At 44.3% G+C, this 24284-nt stretch overlaps 1 protein-coding gene across 1 annotated transcript; it reads left to right on the forward strand.

Annotated features, from left to right (window-relative positions):
- The first annotated feature begins 607 nt into the window (after nucleotides 1-607).
- On the forward strand, nucleotides 608-16443 carry LOC307209884 (monoacylglycerol lipase ABHD6-like). Its single transcript, XM_079965253.1, has 9 exons — nucleotides 608-1029; nucleotides 3947-4085; nucleotides 8220-8376; nucleotides 10199-10312; nucleotides 10692-10824; nucleotides 11173-11330; nucleotides 12789-12843; nucleotides 14161-14261; nucleotides 15454-16443. The coding sequence occupies exons 2-9, from the start codon at nucleotides 3976-3978 to the stop codon at nucleotides 15628-15630; spliced, it is 1005 nt and encodes a 334-aa protein (XP_079821379.1). The 5' UTR covers nucleotides 608-1029; nucleotides 3947-3975; the 3' UTR covers nucleotides 15631-16443.
- Nucleotides 16444-24284: the final 7841 nt, after the last annotated feature.

A 24284-nucleotide genomic window follows, 5' to 3' on the forward strand; every position in this document is an offset into this window, starting at 1 on the left:
TACTTCACATATTGTTCCAGAAAATGCCTGCTTACTTGCACCTAGACCAAGGTGTGGCAGTGCCCATCAGCTACCGTGTCCTTAGTCTCAGTGTTGTCCTCCCTGCTGACTTCTACAAGGGACGATGGGGATGAAACCAGAATGAGTTGGCTCTGCCTGCCATTGGCTCAGGCTCCACATACTGTTGGGTCCCCTGCCTTCTACCCCACCAGCCCCAAAGGACACCGGCCAACACTGATTGGCCTACCTAGAACCCCAAGATCTACCAACCAGGTCCAAGCACCAGGTTCGTCCCTCACTATCTCCAGGTATGGATGAAAGAGACTTCTGGCTGAGTGTTGACGATACGGAACTCGATGGACCTATGATCCCATTCAGCCATTTCTTGTGTAACATATTACCTATGCAGCCTACTTTCAGTTCACCCCTAACCTGGAACAACAGAAGCAAGCATTAGCTCCACTGTATACGGGACAGCCCTTCAAATAGTTGAAGATGGCTATCTCATTGCCTCTTAATTGTCTTTTCTCTGGGCACCTTCAGCCCTTCCTTCTAGGACTTGGCCTCCAGGTTCCTCCTTGCTATTGCTCTTTTCATTAGGGATTCCCTGATTGGCGAGGGGGGAGAGCCACAACCTTCATTCACCTGAGTCTCCTTTGCCTCCAGAGCAGCCAGCCACCTTTAACCGTCTTCGTGCAATGAGGCTGGGCACCTAATTACAGCAGGAGGCTGCCAAGTTTGAGAGGAACAAGCCCAAAGGTTCCAGAGAAGTAGCAGTCATGGGCCCTGAAGTGTTTCATCACAGAACCTCTGGTGATTTCAAGGCGGCAGCGTGTGTGTATGTGTGTTGGGTGGGGAATTGTGCTGAACCCAGCTGCAGAATGCTCCTTCGGTGTCCAGGAGGCTTTAGATGTGGGAGGAAGGACGTCCTTAAAAGACTCCTCCACCCAGTTGGAAGAAGCAGATACCAACAAATGAGGCAGCAGTGAAAAGCGAGAGTGGACACCTGTGCACAACTCCCCATCCCAGGTAAGACTCCATGGAACAAACAGGGAATTTGACAGTTTTCAAACTGCTGTGTATATGTGCGCCGGTAACTCAAATGTGTGCATGGAGAATGGCAGGCTGAGCAACATCTAAACCAGGCATAGGCAAACTCCAGATGTTTGGGACTACAATTCCCATCACCCCAAGCTAACAGGGCCAGTGGTCAGGGATGATGGGAATTGTAGTCCCAAACATATGGAGGGCCGGAGTTTGCCTATGCCTGATCTAAAGAATCTATTGCACACAGTGCTTTGATCTATGCCACACATTCCTCTTACCCTTTTGGCATTCTGCTAAACACAGAGTGGTATACATAAGGAGGAATGCTAGCGTACATAAGAAGAATTTGTTACTCTTTGTCATGTTTGCCAGTCAGTGATACTATAATTTTCCCTTTGATGGGAGTTTTATATTATATCATATATATTATAATCAGATTATATTATATTATATTAATATGTTGTAATTTTGTGTTTTGAACCATGCTGAGATCTGCAGATGACAGGCAGTATAAAAATTTAAAAAGTTTTTTTTAAAAAAATTTACTAATATTTAAAAGATTGATAGCCTACTCTTCATTGGTACCAATACCAGGGCAGGGATTCAAAATGAAATATTATTATTATTATTATTATTAACCCATCAGAAAAACAAAACAAAAAAGCAATTCTAAAAGCATCAGCAAAGGCAACGAAAGAGAACAGAATAAGGAACAAAGAGGGCTAAAAGTCACTTGTGAAGATCAAATTAAATCGTTATAATAAACACCTTAGAAGCCTGAGTGATCAGGTGCTCAGTGCTGAAATCATAGAATTGTAGAGTTGCAAGGTAACTGAATCAACGAAAAATGTATGATGAAGAGCCAGTGTAGTGTAGGGTTAGAGCACTGGACCTAGGAGAGCAAGAGTCTAGTCTCCACTCAGCCACGAAGTTCACCGGGTGGCCATGGACCAGTCACTGCCTCTCAGCCCAGCCTACCTCACAGGGTTTTTGTGAGGATAAAAAGGGGAGAAGGCAAACCGTGTATGCTGCCTTGAGCATCTTGGAGTAAAGGGGGGGCGGTTTAAAACAATAATAAATAAATAAGTGCGCAAATTAAAATTAGATCTCAAGCTTAACATGAGTCAACAGTGTGATGCAGCAGCAAAAGAAGTTAACACTATACTAGGCTGCATCAACAGAAGTCTAGTGTCCAGATCAAGGGAAGCCATAGTCTTGCTCTATTCTGCCTTGGTCAAACCACACCTAGAATGCTGTGTCCAATTCTTGGCTCCACAATTTAAGAAGGATGTTGACAAGCTGGAACATGTGCAGAGGAGAGACTAGCTTTCAACACCTCAAATCTTAATTAAATTCTAGCACCTATAAACCTATTTTTATTCATTTATTTATTGAATTTATATACCTCCCTATACCCGCAAGTTTCAGGGTGGTTCACAGAATAAAATCAGAATATAAAACCACAAAATACATAATCAAAATAAAAACAACAACCCGATAACTCCCCCCTCAAAAAAACCCCACATTTTTAAAGGGCAGAGGATGTCAATCAAATCAATCAAAGGCCTGGTTAAAAAGAAACATTTTTTAAAAAACAACAACAACAACAACCAGCGGTCAGAAATGGTGGGAGTTGTAGTTCAAGGACATCTGGGTTTTACCCCCCCCCCTCACCTGCTGCACCCCACACAGTCCGCACTGGGGTTTGTAGTTCCCAGGATAAGCCGCCAGAATAATCATGGGAAGAGTTGCTTCTAATCTGCCGGAGGTTCAAATGGGTTTACTTCTGCCTGGGAGGTGATGATGAGAGAAATTATTTCCCTTGGCTCAGGAGCTGCCCAGAACAGTTTCACTCAGAGCACTACTGCATCTTTCAAGATCTGTTTCAACATCTTGTGGCGAGCTCTCCAGAGGTTTGGAGCCAGGTGCATCAACAACACACTCAATAACACACAATTGGGTTGCAATTCCCCAACACCTCCAGAAGCCCTTGTCTTAGTCCTAATCAGGCTTTTGGGGTGAATCACAAGGAGGACAAGCTGAATCCGGGCAGAAGAGGGTTGATGAGAATAGAGCACAGGTAGGTAGCAATGAAAGAAGACATGGTTTTTCCATTCCCACTCTGTGTCTGTCACATGCAACCCTGTTCCTGTTCTGCTGCAGTTCATCTTCCACCAACATGTACATGATTATCGCGCTGCCCATTGTGGTGAAACTCTGTAATTTACGGACCTTTGTCGGCTTCAGGCACCAGGCTTGTTGGTGGAACAACTCCCAAGACAGACAGATGCCAACAACATGAGAGATTTGTCCCCATCACCCTCCCTGCTGAGTTCCACAAGGGGCAGCCCTGATATTATGGCAGAGGAAGCTGGCAGCCAGTGCTCTCCTCTGGACTGGTTGTAAGATCTTAGTCAAGCAGGTGGGGGCTGGTTGAGGTTGATGGGGCAGTGTCACATTTGACCAAATGAAGCAGCCTCTATATAAGAAATCAGCTTCTGGTATTATAGTGGTCCACTTCTAACACTAATGTTATACTGGTTGTTTTCTTTATGGATGCATTAACCACACCGCATGTCCATCACATGTGAAGATTATTTCCTCTTCTCTTCTGACATTCCTAAAAACTAACCTCAAATGTGCCTTTGGAATAATATAGCATCTGGTCATAACCTGAAAACAATTTTCTTTCCAATAAATGCACAAAGAAAAATTATTACCCTTCTTCAAAATATATCCCCAAATGTCAAAAGAAACAGGTCTCTCAACTAATCCTAAGATTTCTTTATCTGCTCTTCTAGGGAATGAAATTCTAGCAGAACTGCAGGCATTAGGATTGACATCCTATTAACTGACTTTATTCTTTTCTTTGATTGTCTGATTGGTTTATTATGTGCAGACTGCAAAGAACCACCTCAACTAGCAGACATGGATCTCACCGTGATTAAGACAATTTTTCGCATCCCTATGACTATCCTATCAACCCTTTTCGTGCGGTACCATGCGTTGCCTTCACTAATATTCAGGATCATGATGTGGTGAGTGCATAGCTCAGGTCATATACAGCAGTGGTGGGGAATCTGTGGCCCTCCAGATGTTGTTGGACCCCAGCTCCCATCAGCCTCAGCAGGAATGTTCAAGTGTGAGGAGTGTTGGGAGTCCACCAACATCTGATACATGAAGTGACTTCCATCCGTGGTCAACTATGCCGTGTCCTAACCAGGAAGCAGTATCTGTTTGGTGCAAGTTCAGAAGCCAGGAAGCTAACAGCTGCATTAGGACAGCGAGGGAGAATCTGTGGTCCTCCGCTGTTCTCAGACTTCAGCTCCCATCAGTTCCAGCCATCATGAGCAATGGTCAGGGATGATGGGAATTATAGTCCAACAACATCCAGAGGGTCACCTGTTTACAACACCCTGTACTAGGTCTGACTCTAGTATCTAGAGCAGGTGTGGGTAAGTTTTGACTTTCCAGCTGTTGTTAAACTACAACTCCCATCAACCCAAACAAGCATCAGAGGCAGGAAGAGAGTCCCTGAATCTGATCCTGATGGAGGGCTGGCTTAGTTGCCAACCAAATCGGCTCCCAAACGCTGCAAACCTGGGAGTAAGTGTTCTGGCTTGCGAACGTTTTTTGGCAGCCGAACATCAAATGCGACTTCTGCTTAAGTGCAGGAAGCACCTGCAGCCAATCGGAAGCCACGCCTTGGTTTTCAAACGGTTTCAGGAGTCGAACGGACTTACAGGACAGATTAAGTTTGAGAACCAAGGAACCACTGTACATGAATCTATGAGAGGAGAAGATAAAAAAGGAACAAAAACAAGGAAGTAACAGCTTGCCAAACAACACTAGCAAAGAAGAGCCATAAATAAACAGGATGGCAATAAATGGCCCCTTTAAGGAGTCTAAGGCTATACTTTTAAAGCACATCCAAAGCACAGTCTTTCCTTCAAAGAATTCTGGGTACTGTAGTTTCTTAAAGGTTGCTGGCAATGGCAACTGTGTGGCAGGTAAACTACAGCAGCCAGAATTATTTGAGCGGAGGTATGTTTTGAGTGTGCTTTAAAGGCACAGTGTGCTCACAACCTAAATCCAATGTATTTTTTTTGTACGTGAAGCAGGTGTACCAAAAAAGGGCAAAGAGAGTCAAATTTTGACACACAGAGAAGTCAGGCTAGGAATTGTGTCTTTCCCTAGGCTATCAAACCATCAGTAACCTCAGGATTGCAACTCTCTGATGTGGGAGGGTAACTGGCAGCTGTTCCTCAGGATCGTACAGGTTGTTTTCTCTGGTAGTTATGATGGCTCAATGCACTGAAACTTCAAAGGACCGCTCCCAATGGCTTCAGAAAGGAACACAGAAAGCTGCCTGCTGACTTGGATCATTTGGTCCATTTAGCTGGTAGACCAGCAGCCCTGACGGGAGATGTTAGAGCTTTAGAGTACAGCATACATCCCACCCCAAAAAAAATAATAATCCTGGAAACTTTAGTTTGTTTTGTTTTTTTTAATAATATTTATTAAAGATTTTCAAATATAACAAAAAAAAATAAAAACATCCAAATTTAAGGCCTTATTTTCAATATCATCTTTCCAGGACTTCCCCCTCCCCACCCCCTCTTGTATTCCAATTCTTTCAAATAGATTCAACAAATTCTTACCCCAAATTTTAAAATTATTATCATTAACCCAATTTAAAAAATATTTTCCCATCCCCTAAAATCGACCTGTTCCCTTCCACGAGTTCCCCTCTTTAATATAAGATACAGATTAACATAAAAGAATTAAAAAAAGAATAAAATATAATTTAACACCCTTTGGATTCCAAATTTCCCTCCCCCCTTTCCCGGTTGCGTTCCCAATGTCCATCAAATCCACTGTCTCCTGGAGCTCCCACATCTGAACATAATCTAAGCCATAATTCTTCACCAGTCCGCTTTGCCGTCTTTTTAGTAATCTTTACCGTCTTTTAATCATCTTTAATTTCAAATGTCCAATCTTAGAAAGGGTCTATCTTCCAACTTTGTCCAGTTCTTGTTTTTCTTGTTGTTCTTGATGTTCTCTCTTCTCCTCTTTTTTCCCCCCTTTTTTCCCCCTGCTCTCCTGCACAAATGTTCTAATTCCAAAAAGCTTGTAATTCCTCTACAGAGGCTTTGTTATTCAGGAACAAAACATTACGTCAAGTCCCTTCCATTCTTCAATAGATAAATCTATTGTCTCCTTTAGTGTGTAGACCTCTGTAGACAAAATAGTGTTCCATTTCTGCAGTTTCCCAGGAGATAAAATGTCCGATTCAAATTCCATGCCAGCGATACTTGTAATAACCCACAGCTCCTCTAGAGGGATTATAGTAACTCAGTTTCATTCCCGATCTCACCCACCAGTCAAAGTAACTTATTATTCCTTGTTTTAAACAGTTTATATCCAATTTATAACAAATGTAACCAGCAAAGTCCTCGTAACAAAGTTCTCTTTTTGTTCTTCAGTTTTGGCAGCTTCTTTGACAGCTGTCAAAACCTCTATTTCTCCTCTCCAGGCGCTCTCACGGATCGCTCCCGGGGCTTCCGGGGGGGTTGTATTTTAATTCACATTCCACTCTTCTCCTCCAGCCCAGCTTATAATTTTCCATCGCGAAATTAATATCTTTATCAAAAGAAAAGGTTGCGCTCGATCTTAGTTGTCAGGTCCTTTGCTTTAGCTCCTCTACAACAGGGGGGAGGTTGACTTCCTTTTTATACCTCCCCCGCTCGCTCCGAATTTAAGAAAAAATTTATTCCCCTTTTTAATCCAAGTTCCAATTACTCACGGGTTGTTCTTTTAAGTCCAGATTTTCAATGGAAGAAGTCAGTGCTCTCCGCCAAATGGCATGCGGCTTCGCTCGGCAGGGGAAGCGGAGGACTCACAGCACCACCACCCCCCTGTCACCCGCTCCGCAGCCTTTAAAAAGGCTCCTTCGCGTGGTCGGGGGGGCGCAAACGGTGCCAGCCGAGTCACCATGCCCATGGGTTTCAGCGCCCATGGTTTTTGAGGGTCCCCGCGTCGCCGGCGCGGTAGAACCCAGCCCCTGCCGAGCAGACTCCCTCCGGAGCTCGGAGGGAGTCCGCCATTCGGCGATGGCGCCAACCCGGAAGTCCACGGAAACTTTAGTTTGTTAAGGGTGCCAAGGACTGTTGGGAGACCTCTGTTCATCTCTCAGCTACAATTCCCAGAATTCCCTAGGAAGAGGGACTCTGTGAGGGTCATAGGAGCCTCTTGACAACTCTCAGCACCCATAACAGATTACAGCTCCCAGGATTCTTTGGGGAAAGCCATAGCTGCCTGAAGGGACACGGGTGGCGCTGTGGGTTAAACCATAGAACCTAGGACTTGCCAATCAGAAGGTTGGCGGTTCGAATCCCTGTGACAGGGTGAGCTCCCGTTGCTTAGTCCCTGCTCCTGTCAACCTAGCAGTTCGAAAGCACGGCGGGAAGGTAAACGGCATTTCCGTGCACTGCCCTGGTTCGCCAGAAGCAGCTTAGTCATGCTGGCCACATGACCCGGAAGCTGAACGCCGGCTCCCTTGGCCAATAAAGCGAGAAGAGTGCAGCAACCCTAGAGTCGGCCATGACTAGACCTAATGGTCAGGGGTCCCTTTACCTTTACCTTTATAGCTGCTTGAAAGTGGTATCATCCTGCTTTAAATGTATAGTGCAAATGGGGTCTTGGACACTCAGCTGTTATGTAATAAGATCTGATTATTTCTCATAAACCAAATAGATCTTAATATACAGTGGTACCTCTGGTTACGAACTTAATTTGTTCTGGAGGTCTGTTCTTAACCTGAAACTCTTCTTAACTTGAGGTACCACTTTAGCTAATGGGGCCTCCTGCTGCCACAGCGCCACCGGCGCATGATTTCTGTTCTCATCATGAGGTAAAGTTCTTAACCCAAGGTGCTACTTCTGGGTTAGCGAAGTCTGTAACCTGAGGTGTTTGTAACCCAAGTTATCAGTGTAATCAATTCCGATGGCTGAAGAGACTTCGGAGCCCTGGAAAGAGATAGGGTTGGCTGCAATATGTGTTAGACAGCAGGCCAAAGCAAAGCTGGTGAGCAGCAGAAACTCTGCCACCCTGATGTCAACTGGAAGTGCAAAATCACTCTTGCCTCATCTTGCTTCTCTCTATACTTTTAGGTTCAAACGTCATAGAAGGGGTGTGAAAGCGGAGCACGTGGATTGTGATGGCTACCGATTCAGTTACTTCACGCGGGGGCAGCCTGGACCTCGGCCATCCATGCTGATGCTACATGGGTTCTCTCTCGACAAAAACATATGGTTAAATACAATCCAAGTAGGTTCCCATTTTGTTATTTGGACAATGCCCGATATTTGCCCAGGGAGCTGCTTCAGACTGGACAACTGGCACCTTTGCAAGTGCCACAAAAATGCTCATTCTGCACTTGTAAGGAATCAATCATTTAGCGTGGCAACAATAACACTCTGGAACTCTCTGTCCCTTGACTATATTTATTTATTAAATTTGTATCTCACATTTCCTTCCTTCCTTCCCTTGCTATATTGTTTTGTATGCAAATCATATTTTGTTTAGGCAAGTCTACTCAGATATGTAAAGCTGACATGTATTTTAATATGTAATTTTACTTTACATATATAGTTTAAACTGTTGCTTATTTTGATTATGGTGCTTTTTAAGGTTAGCTTGTTTTTAACTCTGGCTTTGATTGGCAACAACTTTTATATATATATTATGAAAACCACTTAGAGGCTTTTTCACAATTAAGCAGTATACAAATTCTGTTAAATAAAGGAACAAAGCAGCTCCATCCACACCCTACATCCAAAGCACTCCTATACCATGTTAACAGTCATGGCTTCCCCCAAAGAATCCTGGGAAATGTAGTTAATGCTCCCCTAACAGACTTAACAAACTACAGCTCCCAGGATTCTCTGGGGGAAGCCATGACAGTTTAAAGTGGTATTATACTTTCAATGTATTGTGCAGCTGAGGCCTTTGTTAAACCTCTCTACAAGTAGATAAATAGGTACCGCTCCGGCAGGAAGGTAAATGGCGGTTCTGTGCGCTGCTCTGGTTTCGCCAGAAGCAGCTTAGTCATGCTGGCCACCATGACCCAGAAAAACTGTCTGTGGACAAACGCCGGCTCCCTTAGCCTGTAAAGCGAGATGAGCGTCGCAACCCCAGGTGGTTCGTGACTGGACTTTACAGTCAGGGGTCCTTTACCTTCTTTTTTTTTACTGCCTTTCTGCCCAGGCACCCAAGGTTGTTTAAAATCTTAAAATACCAAAACAAACAAAAGAAATAAAATATAGAGCAACAGAGACCTCTCAGGCTGACTGATGGTGTCTCCAGAAGCTGATGGCATAAGCTCCGAGGCCTGGGCCTCCCTCACTTCTGCCTTCCCTCAGGTCACACAGGTCTTTCTTAAGCAACCCCAGGCAAGGTGGGGAAAGCGGCTATCCTAACAGCTCTCTTGGGCTGTTGATGGTTCCAGCAAGAGCTGATGGTTCATATGCTCCTAGTCTGTACACATGAGACCAGCCTGCTAAAAAATATGCCACCTTAACCACACCACCCTTCAGCAATGAAGAGGTCCAGTTATGCAGTTGGTAGAGCATGAAGCACTTACACACTGGGCAAAAGATTCCTGCATTGCAGAGTGTTAGACTAGATAGCCCTTGTGGGCCCTTCCAGCTACAATTTTATGATCCTCTATGATTCTATGAGGGACGCAGGTGGTGCTGTGGGTTAAACCACAGAGCCTAGGACTTGCCAATCAGAAGGTCGGCGGTTTGAATCCCTGCAACGGGGTGAGCTCCTGTTGCTCGGTCCCTGCTCCTGCCAACCTAGCAGTTCGAAAGCACATCACAGTGCAAGTAGATAAATAGGTACCTCTCCAGCGGGAAGGTAAACGGTGTTTCCGTGCGCTGCTCTGGTTCTCCAGAAGCGGCTTAGTCATGCTGGCCACATGACCCGGAAGCTGTACACCGGCTCCCTCGGCCAATAAAGCGAGATGAGCGCCGCAACCTCAGAGTCGGTCACGACTGGACCTAATGGTCAGGGGTCCCTTTACCTTTACGATTCTATGCTTGTTTTGATTCCTTGGTTTTGTATGAAGAACATCGTCTTTCCACAGCTCTTTCCTCGTAACCTCCACTTGATCTGCCTTGACATGCCCGGTCATGGAGAAACCACTCGCCTGCTGGGGGAAAGCTACACAGCTGCAGCTCAGACTAAACGGATACACCAGGTAAGGCCTCCGTTTACCCAACAGAGACCCATTCTATCTTGAAAGCTGGCAGGCGAGTGGTTCCCAGAGAAGACCTTTACTGCTTGGTGGAATGTGGGAATCATCATCATAGCTGACTGTGTGATCACTTCAACTGGGGCCAATGGGCTGCTTAGAAGAAACCAAGTTGGGAGTTGAACCCTGGTTTGCAGGTTGTGGCCCAACACTCTAGGAGAGGCCTGGCTAAAACAGATCACCGTATTCTCTGGAAAACACCCTGCCTGGCTTAGTTGCTACAATGGGGTCATAAAACTGCCTAAATATATGTAACACGATTTCTCTTTACCTGCACGGCATAAAAATAAGTAATAATTTAATAATAATATTTTTATTATTTCAGTTTGTTGAGGCCATTGGCCTGAGCAAAAAGCCTTTTCACCTGGTTGGCATGTCTACGGGAGGAATGGTTGCCGGCATTTATGCTGCTCAGTACCCATCTGAGATTTTCTCCTTGTCCCTCCTTTGCCCGGCAGGTGAGTACCAAAATTCTTCAGATCTCCTTCTCCAGTCGCCCTTCCAAAATGACACGGGTGATTATTCCTGGAAACTCGGAACTAAGTCATAGCATTGCAGGGTTGGAGGTGATCCCAGGGTCATCTAGTCTAACCTCCTGTAATGCATGAACCTTTTGGCCAATGTGGAGCTGAAGCCCATGGTAATGGCAACCTTCTTATGGAACATTTTCCCCAGCTGGTGCCTTTGAAGTTGCTTTTACTAGTTGATCCTTTAAATTCTGCTGCCATCTTATCTGTTGAAACTGGAGTTGTGCCACGAATTGCTTTGGTTTGTCTGGACATTCTGCATTGTCTCCCAACTCCTAGGTCTAAAGTATCCAACAGAAAACGAATTCTTCATGCGCTTAAAAGAGCTGATTCAGGCCAAGAATCCTGAGGATACTACTCTCATTCCAGTGACTGACAAGCAGGGCAAACACTTGTTCAAACTCTGCTTGCATCGCCCCAACATTATAAACACACAGGTGAGGGAAGCTGTACTCCAAAGAATGCCCAATCCTTTGCAGTGATGTCTCCTACCTATGCCAACATCCTATCCCCACTCCTCAAAGCTGCTTAAGCAGGAAAGGCACAGGCTGAAATCTGAAAACTATGGAATTAGCTCCCACAGTATAGGTAGATATGGCTCCCAACTTGGATGGCTTCTAAAAAGGATTGGATGAATTTCTGGAAGAGGATATCCACAGCTACCAGTCACAATGGCCTTTGGATGCCAGTTGCTGGAAACCACAGAAGGGGAGAGCGCTGTTGCACTGAGGTCCTGGCTTGTGGGCTTCTCAAAAGATATGTGGGTGGCCACTGTGAGTAGGGGGTGCTGGTCTGGATGGGTCTTTGGCAAGAGAGTGCAAGTTCCCTGCAGGTAATACGAGGCTGCCTTTCACCTGCAACTGGTAAATATGATAGGAGCTGGGGCCCCAAAGCCAGCGAGGCTGCCTCATCCCTATTTTGAAGTGAGGTAATGCATGTTAGCATCTAAACACCACCAATCCATTAGACCGTGATAACCAGAGCCCAAAAATACATAACTACACCATTGATTAATGAATGCGGCAGCTAGACTGGTGACTGGGAGTGGCTACCTAGACCACATAACACCGGTCTTGAAAGACCTACATTGGCTCCCAGTACGTTTCCGAGCACAATTCAGTGTTGGTGCTGACCCTTAAAGCCCTAAACGGCCTTGGCCCAGTATACCTGAAGGAGCGTCTCCACCCCCATTGTCCAGCGCCGAGGGCCTTCTGGCAGTTCCCTCACTGCGAGAAGTGAGGTTACAGGAAACCAGGCAGAGGGCCTACTCGATAGTGGCGCCCACCATGTGGAACGCCCTCCCATCAGATGTCAAAGAAATAAACAACTATCTGACGTTTAGAAGACATCTGAAGGCAGCCCTTTTTAGGGAAGTTTTTTTATGAGTGATGCTTTAATGTATTTTTAATCTTTTGTTGGAAGCCACCTAGAGTGGGTGGGGAAACCCAGCCAGATGGGTGGGGTATAAATGTTATCACCATCATCATTATGGTCTGGCAACAGCAGGCCAAGAATGAATGTGTAAATACCGGAATGAGCAACTACCACCACAGCTTCTCTATTGTAACAGCCATTTTGCCAATTGGCAGCTGATAATTCCTATAAACTCATAAAAGTGGAACAGATCTGAGGTGAATTTACTTCCTTTAGCCTCATTTTCATAGCAATGCTTTATTAATTTCTTCACACGCTGTAAAAATAAAAAAGGCAACAGATTGTACTTCACATATTGATATGCCATGTAATTCTTTTTAAATGTCAATATGCCAAGTTTCCATCCGGTCTATGAAATACATTGCCAGAGAATCCAATGTATCACCACCAGCAGCTGCCTTAAGAAAGGAACTTCTGATGTTGTCATCTTTGACTCAGACCTTCTTGTTTTCCATGCTTAGCTGCTGAAGGGTTATCTCGATGATCGGAGACCACATAAGATGTTTTTCATAACATGTAAGTAGAGAAACCAGTTGTGGAGTCATTCTATGTTGCTTCACACATTACATGGAGTTAAGCCAGCTGAGAATCAGGAGCGCACTCGGCAGCGGACAAGCATACCTGCATAAGTCTGTTGAATTGACACATTCCAGTTTTCTGAAGAAGCAGAAAGTGGCTTGCTAAATATTCTTGAGAGGTGCTCATGCATCAGAGAAAGGGGAAGTTATGGATTCAAGCTATCACTGGAGCATAGAAAGATGTCGTATTGCGTCAGACCATTGGGTCCACCTAGTTATACGGACTGGCAGTGGCTCTCCAAGGTTTCAGACTGCGGACTCTACCAGCACTACCTAGATATGGCCATCAATGGCTACTAGCTATGATATCTGTTATGAGACACATCTGAAGTTTTGCAGTAAGGGCCCAAGTAGATGCATGAGTGAGACATCCCTGGTTGTGGTACAGAGGGGTTGCTATTATTCACCCCCTGCACTCCTTCGAAAGGGTGGGATAGAAGTTGAACAAATAATATTTGTTTTTACTGTATTGGCCCGAATATACGCCACACTCCCCCCCAAAAAAAATTTGACTGTGAAAAGTGGCATATATTGCGACATTACAAAAATTGGCTTGGAGCGGGCTTGTCCCTGGATTTTGCCTGGTTTCAGCTGGGCCCGCTCCCAAGATGGCGGTGCAGCGAGGGAGTCCCCGAGAGGGAGGCCGAAGGCGGGGAGGAGGAGGAAGGGAGGGAGGAGCACAGACGAGAGAGCGAGAGAGCAAGAAGGTCTGCTAGGAGGAGGAACAGGAGATGCAGCCGGTGTGCTGGGACTGGTGCTAGCCCGAGGTGCTGCCTGGCTTTAACCCAAGGGGCACGTGAGTCCCGCCAGCTGCCGCCTCTCCCCGCCTGTCCTGTGGGGGGGCCATGGTGGTGCTGACCCTCTGGAAGTGCTGCTGCCCACTGCCACCGGAGTGAGGGCGCTGCCTCCTTGGCCCCCCTTGGCCCCCGCTCCTCCTCAGATATTGTCATTTCCTCCCCCCCCCTTTAATTTTAAAGATGACTTATATTCGGGGTGTGGCTTATATTCAGGCCAATACAGTAAATGCAGCCGCATGTTTCCCCCCAAAAAGCAAACTGCAGGTGGGGATGGGGAAGATTAGGAAAACAGCTGAGAAGCCTTCCTCTGTGACACAGCCCCTGATCAAATTAACACAAGCAGGTAACGTTATTTTTAAAAGCTGCAGAAGATTGTGATTAGGGATCCCCTCGGCGTATCTAGTTCCCCCTCTGCGCATGACAGAAACAGCCCTAACTCTGCTTCCTTGTTGGTAAAGGTTTCTTAGACATCTCCAGTGCTAAGTCCAGATACAGCCTTCACGACAATATGAGCAAGATTAAGGCACCTACACAGATCATTTGGGGACGGAGTGACAAGGTAAGTTGTGCGTGCGCATGCTTGTGTTCCTAGGGAGCGAGGCAAAAAAAGTGAGCTGTTTCAGTGGCTTTTCATTTCCCGAGGTTGTTGCTGTTCTGAATGGTTCGTTTATTTAAATTTGGCACATTTATGTTCCCACCTTTCATAATGGAAATCATAGCAGCATGCATGGGCTTCCTAGACAGTCTCTCCTCCAGACACTGACCAGGCCCAGACCTGTATTTGCTTTAGCAAGGTGGCTGCATCACATGCTCTCAGACCATGGCCTAGGTTAGCTCAAAACAAAGAACTTGGTTCATGGCCTTTATTAAGCTGGACATCTAAGGCAGGAAAAACAAGTGCAGCAAATAATTCCTTTATGGCTTCTACAAACCTAACTGAAGCATACATCCTGACACCACAGCCACCAATCGTTAAAACAGATACAAATAGGCACATGCCAACCAACAAACTACCATGTCAGTCCAATCAATATTTGTTTATAATCTGAGATTTAAGGCACCACAATTCCAACACCTGCCCTGTCCTAAGAGAACAGGTAATATATATGCCCTGGGGAACATAAATTCCCACTGAAGGGATGACATACTAAATCACACTGGAGTTCAAATTTAGGAAAGTGAATACAAAATGGGATGAAGTTCTCAGAGTAAGGTGAATAATATTACAATAACTGTGCAATGAGCATTTTTTAACGATTCTGTATTTTCTTTGTTGCATTGTGAATTTTACTATTATATGAAAGTCAATCTGAGATGCTTGTGCAAATAAGCTTAATCAGTTGGTCAGTAGAGCGACTCTACAAGCAGAATTGGGATTCAGCTTGTCACTAAGTACCACTTAGCAGTTGCAAAGTTACTGTGCAAGGCGAAACCTCTCTGAATGGAGCAGGACTTCCTCTCTCCCTCCGATGTCCACCGCCCCACAAATTTGATCTTGGTTGTTCCCTCAACCCTTTTAGAGCAAATTTGGGGGCAGGGGTCCACAGGAGGATGAGAGGGAGGGGAGATTTGTTGGATTCAGTTGTGACTGACTACTGATGATGGTGATGATGGTAATAGTCAATATAGATTTATACCACAACTCACCAAAGGTTAGGGATGCTATCAATAGTCACAGGTGAGAGATTTCCTCCCAGTGCCATGCAGACACCGGGGGGGGGGGGAATATATACTCATTCTTTGTTGTTCAGGTCTTCGATTCGTCTGGCGCAGAAGTTTTGGCAACAGCAATTCCCATCTCCCAAGTGCATATGCTGGATAAATGTGGACACTTCATAGCATTCGAGAGACCCAAGAAATCTGCAAAGCTCATCCTAGAATTCTACAATTCAGTTTGTGCCAAAGCAGAGACGAAGAAGGTGGCATAAACCTCACTGAGTCCGGCAGCTGGAGTATTTAAAGGGACCTTCCTACTCTGGAAAGAAAAAACACGGGGCATAACGTTGTGGGTGTCTGTGCTGGCTTCCCCCATTTGTTACAAGACGGTTATTTATTTATTTCTAAAGTTGGTTCTGTCCCACCTTTCAGGCCTGGACTGACCTTAAGGATTCTGAAATGTTCAAGTTGACTTCTTTCCTTCGACATATTGGAACCCAGAATTAAATTGCACGATTTGCAGCACAGTCCTATGCACGTCTATTTAGACATTAGTCTCATTGAGTTCACTGGGGTTCACTCCCAGAGAAACGGTACAGCAGAGGTGGGGAACCTGGGGTGTTTGTTGTTGTTGGACTCCAAATCCCACCAGCCCCAGTCATTGCCAATGGTCAGGGGTGGAGGAGCTGGGGCCCAGTATCATCTAGGGAGGGCCCACGTTCCCCATGCTAGTGCCACAGCCTTCAATTATAAAACCAAACTGCGAGCCTTTATGGAATCATATTGTGTAATTTTTACTTTATGCCTGTCACTTCCCCTCTGCCTTATTTCAAAAATAGGATGCACTTCAGAAACGGACAGATCTGTCAAATGCACCTTGCTGTCTCAACAGACAGCATATACATTTTAAAGACAAACTTTAGGCTGCTTCCAAGATGGTGGTGCCATAAAGACAGGTCCCTTTTTACACAGTCAATATTCCATCTGCCACCAAATCCTTATTCAGACACTTCTCACAATACGTTGCAAAAACAGAAACGCTGCCATTTTTCTCCATCCCTTCAATAAAGCTCTGGCCACACCTCCTCCCTTGTCCGATCTCAGTCTTTTCACCTCTTAACCAAACTGAGCATCCATTGAGAATTCATCTCTCCATACTGGGAAGTCTGTGATGCCCCTCCTCAAATTTTACAAAGTCCCGTGCCCTTCCACATCCAGCACAACTGCCTGGTCTTTCCTGTTAAAAGCAATCCAAGCTTCACAAACTGGGCTCACTCCTCTCTGCCTTATATTCACCATTATCTCTCTGCTTCCAATATTCGCTGGCATTTCCACCACCATCAAGTTGCTCAGAAACTGCAATGGATCTGCTCGGTTTTGGTGCCATTTCTGGGATACTCCCCCTGGATCACCTGCATAGTTCTCTACTTCTTTTCCTTCAATTCCTTCCCCCAAAGTGCACATTTTCCATACAGCATATTGCTTAGCCTCTTAAGTCCACATCTCCAAGGGAAAAATGAAGCTCTGCAGAACAGACCTATGAATGCCAATCAAAAGAAAGTCCAGCTGTTTCCAATGGTGCTTAGTCCAAAATTAAAACTTGCCCATTTAACCATGTTTGTTCATATCCCTAGGTGCCCTTGTCTTTTCATCATTCCTCCAGTGCTGACATTTATATTGTAAGCTCACTGGGGTAGGGACCTGGATTTTTTCCTTTCCTTATTCCTCTTTGTAAAGCATCATGTAGCACAGTTTCCAGCAATCCTGTGCCCCTCAGAAGTTTTGGACTACAACTTCTATCAGCCTCAACCAGCCTATGCACTACTAGACAGTGGGAATTGTACATGAGGATGTCACATAGAGAAAGATGGGCTATAGACTCTGACATGACTCAGATTGCTTCTCTCACTAGAATGTGATGAAGGTGATTGTTGATCCGTGGGTAGCACCAGCAAAGAGAGACAAGCATTAGGACTTGAGCCAGTGTGGTGTAGTGGTTAAGAGCGGTAGACTCGTAATCTGGTGAACCGGGTTTGCTTCTCCGCTCCTCCACATGCAGCTGCTGGGTGACCTTGGGCCAGTCACACTTCTCTGAAGTCTCTCAGTCCCACTCACCTCACAGGGTGTTTGTTGTGGGGGAGGAAGGGAAAGGAGAATGTTAGCCGCTTTGAGACTCCTTCGGGTAGTGATAAAGCGGGATATCAAATCCAAACTCTTCTTCTTCTAATTGTCCAAATCATGTTTTCCTCCTGTTATTTGGGAAAGTTGGTTAATAGGCAAGAGATCTGTGCCCTCCACACTCTTTAGACTTAGCAGAAGGAATAGTCTAGAAAGCAGGACATCATCAAAAGAAAATCCTCATTTAAAAAGTTGTGAAAGGGACAGTCTTCACCACCTCTGAAGGACATAGCATGTGTTTCTGTCATGCCGTTTAGGAACATGCAAGCGGCAAGGTTATTCTTCCATGGTATACTTCCACAGGGCTTCAAGGAACTTGGCAAAGCAGAGCTTTCTTGTACAAACATAATGCTGATTATCCTGTTGATTATGGTTCAACATTAATAAACCAAACTGAGCATGACTAGCTGGCATTATTAAGGAATGCTTCCCCAGGAAAATGTGCACACAGTCCTTCAACTCGAGAGCTTACCTTTACTTCCCAAAGCTGAAGTTGACAATAGAATTAAAGCTATTCTCCAACTGTACCGAACACTCCAACATGAAACAATCCCCATGTTTAAAAATGAATAGAAAAAACAGAAACATGGAGGCATGACAGAGGCTTACAAACACTTTGCAGATAAGATAGGTACACACACTTTTCTCCCATCCTTATAAATTTTGAAGCTTTGGCTTTTGAAATGTTTGATTTGCATTAGGCTCAGGACAGCTGTAAACTTCACATAAAACAACTGATGGAACTCACTGCCACAAGATATGGCTACTAACAGGTGGCTTTTTAAAATTATCATACAAATTCATGGAGCATTAAGTCCATCAATAGCTTATCAGTAACTGTAAGGTATGATAACTACCGGTAAATCTATGGACCTATTAGGATAACCAAGGGATGGTTTATTACCCCTCATGTCATGTTTTAAAGCTGAGCACTGTTAGGAAAAAAACATACGTAGTACAAGAAGGGCATTTTTTCTGACTGAGGCATCAAAAACAGGCTCAAATAGAGACACTGGCTTTATAAACTATTATAACCAGTGATGTACATCTGCTGCAATTCAATGAGTAAAGAGCTCCATTTCCAAAGGATCTGAGTTTTCATTTTAAAGAAGTTCCTAGAATTACCGTATTTTTTGCTCTATAAGACTCACTTTTTCCCCTCCTAAAAAGTAGGGGAAATGTGTGTGCATCTTATGGATCAAATGCAGGCTGCACAGCTATCCCAGAAGCCAGAACAGCAAGAGGGATTGCTGCTTTCACTGCGCAGCGATCCCTCTTGCTGTTCTGGCTTCTGAGATTCAGAATATTTTTTTCTTGTTTTCCTCCCCCCAAAACTAGGTGTGTCTTGTGGTCTGGTGCGTCTTATAGAGCGAAAAATACGGTATATGAGTGAAAGCTAAAGATTTCCTGTTGGCAAGGACATGCCTCAACCACAATTCTGCAAAATGAGAACATACTAATTTGCTTAGTTTGCATAATTTATACAAGTCTCAGAAATGGATTCATTTCTGGGTGAATTTGCTGTAGAACTACCCCCCTCCAAAAAGTCAGTACACACAGAGACCCGAATATAACATACTCTAACAGCAAGCTCTACTCTATTCCAGCTTTCTACTGGCAAGCAACAGAACACTCAGCCCTGCTCAGACAGATTAAAATAGGCTACATTACTTTCAGTGCCCTTTCTCTTACATGTTCCTAGAAATCTATGGAACAAAGCTTGCTACTTTTTGCCACTATATAACTGAATCATTGGTGCTCCTAGGTCCTAAAATTTGCTTTGTACTGAAATGTTTTAATGTGAACTGCAAACGCAACTCAAGAACTCAAACAAGAACTCAAACAAATTAAGATAAAACTTGCATTAATTTAATGAGAACTATACGGATCATCCTTCCTGGTGGTAAGATCTATTCTCTGTAACAATAATCCTTAAAGCCTTCATAAGCTCAGCTTCAGATATCATAAACAGCTCAAAAAACAGCACTATAAAAACAGCAGTGCCAGCAGGAATTGGACCAAGAGTCAGGTTGGAAGTGGAGCACTCAAGACAGCCATGGGTTGTGGGGCTTCCAGTGACCCAGGTGAGTTGGTGCGGCATGGCAGCAAGAGCTTAAAGGGTTTGCAACAGAGCAGCCAAGAAATGATGTATGGTACCACAACCATGGTCGCAGGTGGCGCTGTGGTCTAAACCACAGAGCCTAGGGCTTGCCAATCAGGTGGTCAGCGGTTCGAATCCCTGCGACGGGGTGAGCTCCCGTTGCTCAGTCCCTTCTCCTGCCAACCTAGCAGTTTGAAAGCACTCAAAGTGCAAGCAGATAAATAGGTACCGCTCCGGTGGGAAGTTAAACGGCGTTTCTGTGCGCTGCTCTGGTTCGCCAGAAGTGGCTTTGTCATGCTGGCCACATGACCCGGAAGCTGTTTGTGGACAAACACCAGCTCCCTTGGCCAGTAAAGCGAGATGAGTGCCGCAACCCCCGAGTTGTTCACGACTGGACTTAATGGTCAGGGGTCCCTTTACCTTACCACAACCTTGGTGAATAATTTTTGCTAAGGGCTACTGAGGAGAGTAGTGGTTTATCAAGAAAGCAGGGGAGAGTTGCACAAAAACCGCTTGGTATCATGCTTCTCATCATGCTTAAGGGTGTGATGAATCAATCCTTGGACTTTGGGTGGAAGCAGGGAATTAGACAATTAATTGGTCCTGTTTCGCCTTAACTGTGGGAGCCAAGGTAATCTAATGAGCTGCCCTGATCCACTTTGCTTGATCTAGTGTGGGGGTACGCAGCTTCAATTTTTTTCCTTTTCTTTTAAAGCTTGTCACGGTAAGTTAACACTGAGGAGTGCACATTCAAAAACACAATGCTCATTTGCCTTACGCAGGTGGAGCAAATTGTGTTCAATCCAAATTCCTGCACTTCCAAGCGGCAACATTATCAGTAAGAGAGAAATGAAGCAAGGAAAATGAACGCTCTTGCACACTTTTTGTTTTATTACACATTACAGTGGTACCTTGGTTTAAGAACAGCTTAGTTTATGAACAACTTGGATTAAGAACGCTGCAAACCCGGAAGTAGGTGTTTTGGTTTGTGAACTTTGCCTTGGAATAAGAACATGTTCCGCTTCCTGTTGAGTGTGTTCCATTTGTAAATTGAGTCCCCCACTGCTATGGGAAAGCACGCCTTGGTTTAAGAACGCTTTGGTTTAAGAACGGACTTCTGGAACGGATTAAGTTCGTAAACCAAGGTACCACTGTACTAGGTAGTGTAGGAGAGGTGCAGGCTAGCCTTCAGTGACAGTTCTGCCCATCTTATTCTGTTACTGAAAGACACTACATCTCTTTTTGTCAAACAAAGTAAGATTCCAGGACTGTGTATCGAATTTGCATGCAAAGCTCCCTATTTCTAAAACTGGATTCTAGTTGAGTCTTAGGGTGTATGGGAGAGGTGTGGTCAAATGAGGCTTGGAGAATCAACATGGGAGCCGAAGAGTTGAGTTTTAGCCAAGTTAAAGACAAACACTGACGATGACAGAAATCAAGGAGAAAAGCAGCAATTTCAAGCAAATTATGCCCCATCTCTAGTTGTGAATTTGGGTCCTAGAGTAGCTAAACAAGCGGAACGGCTAGGATGCAGAATCTTTAAGTAAAACCAGGCTGTGTTTTGGGTTTCTACAATCACCTCCATTCACACTGCATAACATTTATTTTCCAGGGCCACCAGAATGTGAAGAGAGGTAAGATATAAAAGTAGTGAAAATTGTTACCCAATTGTAAAACGATGAGTGAGAGTTAATTGAGACTTAATTCAATCAACACAAATCTGTCCATTAATGTAAGAAAAATAAAGTTCTAAGAATGCATTTATCAAATCAAGGACTGTAGAATCATAGAATCTGTAGAGATGAAAGGTAGCCTGAGGGTCATCTGATACAACTCCCTGCAATGCAGGAATCTCAAGAAAGCATCCATAACAGATGGCTACAACTTCTTCCTTTCCCAGTCTTAATCAGAATTTGGCATTCTCATCTTAACAAGGATTTGAAAGAGATCAACTCTGGTTAAGAGGGAATCTGGTTGGCATTAGTTGGTGAAGATGTAACGTTAAACCACTGTTAAAGAGGGCAGAAGGAAAGAAGGGAAAATTTGCTCCAGAAAATGGAAGAGGAGGAGGAGGGACAGCACAGAGCGAAGTATTTCTTAACCATAGTTAATAAAAATGGCGTAATGTAAGGGTTATGGCATTCTGCCCAAATTTCTTCAAGGTGAAGGAATGGCAACAGGATCCTGGGATATCACCCAGAAAGCCCTTAAAAACACATGAATAAATTACAAATGAACAATCACAGGACTACAGAAAAACAACCACGTGTACACAGCCATGTTCACACATCAAATTAACCATGGTTTATCGTGATTTCCACCAGAAGCACTGAACTTTAGATTCCTGCACTCCTCCTTCCACCTCCCTTTGTGTCTGGGAAGAAGCACACAGGAGCTTTTAGTTTCACTTTGAGTAAACCATGACTTCCTGTTCCAGCTGAATCTGGAATTGTAGATCAATGCTACTTTGATTGATTTCAAAACAAGCCAACTCCAAATCATGGGTCATGAAGTTGGTTTGTTTAAACCAGCCAGAGTTAGCATTAACTCATGATCCCCAGTTTGGACAAAATGGGAAGCTGTGTTTTACCGAAAGTGAAAGCATCTACAGTCCTTGTTCCAGTCACAGAAGAAAGAGGAGCAGGGAGGAGCCCAAGGGTTACTAGGGTTGGACACATCACAATAAACCTTATCATGATATGCAAACTAGATCACTGTGCAAACAACTCTAAAATGTCAGGTGTCACGCTTTCACAATTAAATGAGCTTAAGAACCCTGCTTAGAATGACACTCCCATTTAGTGCCAAGTACTATAATTATAAACAAATCATTTCTCTTTCATCTACTCTTTTGATCAATGACACATTTAACCCAGTAAAAGCCTTTTAATCAAGAAAGCAATCTAACCAATTAGATAACCAATCACTGCAGCTTTCTGCAAAATGCCTCTTGAACATTCATATCTGGTGCAAAGGCTTTTGAACTAGTGTTTAAATATGATTGATGAACTTATTTAACGCAATATGCCGCCAACAGAAGCAAGCACTCATTAAAATGTTGTTTTTCTTTTGGTTCAGGGCAGAAAGTGAAGGCAGGTAAGTCGTGTTGCAAAAAAACAACAACACCACACACACACACACACAATGTAAATTGTCCTTAATCGTGTTAATAGGAATGCAAAGCCACGGGATGGTTATAATTTGCTTAAAATTATTATTATTAAATTTGTTAGTTGCTTCATCGTGCCCAAAGGCAACCCGAAGAGACACACTACCAGTACTAAATTAAAATGTGGCCTTTAAAAAGGTTATCAAAAGAAAATTATTCAAAGTGAATAGCGAGCAATAATGGGTAATGCTGGTGTCACAGCTTCACAACATAGTAGCTAAGTTATGAACTACAAACCCAGATGTCCTCAGTTCAAATATTGCTTCCCCTAGGAGCTCACAGATCTAGCCCCCGGGAAGTCACTCTTAGGCTCAGTATAATGGGGCTTTCCCCCTCTTACCTCCCATGCCCCCACTATTGGCATGAAGAGGAAGGAAAGGGTGGGCTGTTGATGGGCATAGCCAGGCTTTATGGGGGGGGGGAGGCTTTATGTTGGGGGCGGCAGAACCAAGCTATCTGTGATGTGATTGGTCAGTTGTTTTTTTATTTATTGACTTGATTTTGGGGGGCAGCTGCTGCCTTGACTATGCCCATGGGACTGTTCTAACTGGCAGCATGCTGAATTTCTCCCACAACACTGTAGGATGTCATCCACTGCAAGCAGTCAAGTACAACATTCCTTGTTTTCCTAGAGTGGACATGTAAGGGAATGTTTGGTCCAGCCAGTTGAAACTTCCTCTTCCTCCTGGCCTGGAGCATCCTTCCTTGCATGTGACTAGTGGGTGGGCGTGACCTTTCCAGACCTGGTAAAAGGTCAAGGTATGCTGCCACTCTCTCTCTTTTCCATCTTCTTTTCGTCCTGCGAACTTCCTGGAATGAACTGCTGGCTGCCAGCCAAGCAGTCCCTCGGGTCATCTCCCTTATGGGGTAAACACATTTTTATACATTTGTAACTTTAAGCCTAAAGTATGCCTTCAGGGATCACACTGCGCTCTGACTGTGAGTAAACTTTATTTTTATTGCTTATGAATAAGACTGTGGGGTCTTTATTCTTTTAGGAGGGGTTCAAGGGGTCTTACCAGGAAAATATTAGAACACATTTCAATCTAGACAGGCCAGATTGAATTGTGTATTGTCTTAAGAAAGTCACACGAGTTTGCAACTAGTTTTTTGCTGTGCGTGAGAAGGGGAATGTAAATTCTGCTAAGTAAAGGAACTTGCTAGCGCAAGTTAGGAAGGGTATTAACAAACAATATATCCTTTCCTGCCACCCTGAACATTTCCACAAGCACTAGAATATATGGGTGGTATTCAATGCGAGACCTGCTCATTCATTTCAATGGGTCTTCTGAGTAGCACTTAGTTAAATACTGGCTTTAGTGCACAAGCAGTTTGCATGGATAGCAGTGTTTGCCCCCTCCAATATGGTCAGTTGGGATCAGCAGCCAAAATAAGGGATCAACAATTACTTTGATAAAATACATATTTTGTTGCGTGCAAATGGCTTTAGATACCTATTAGGTCCATAAATTACCATA

The sequence above is a fragment of the Podarcis cretensis genome (assembly GCF_951804945.1).
Source record: "Podarcis cretensis genome assembly, chromosome: 2".
In the NCBI taxonomy this organism is placed as follows: domain Eukaryota; kingdom Metazoa; phylum Chordata; class Lepidosauria; order Squamata; family Lacertidae; genus Podarcis; species Podarcis cretensis.

Coding starts and splice junctions, on each gene's coding strand:
- LOC307209884 (XM_079965253.1), top strand. CDS start 3,976: ATGGATCTCACCGTGATTAAGACAATTTTTCGCATCCCTATGACTATC. Junction 8,377..10,198: donor TATGGTTAAATACAATCCAA/GTAGGTTCCCAT, acceptor GTCTTTCCACAG/CTCTTTCCTCGTAACCTCCA. Junction 10,313..10,691: donor AGACTAAACGGATACACCAG/GTAAGGCCTCCG, acceptor TTATTATTTCAG/TTTGTTGAGGCCATTGGCCT.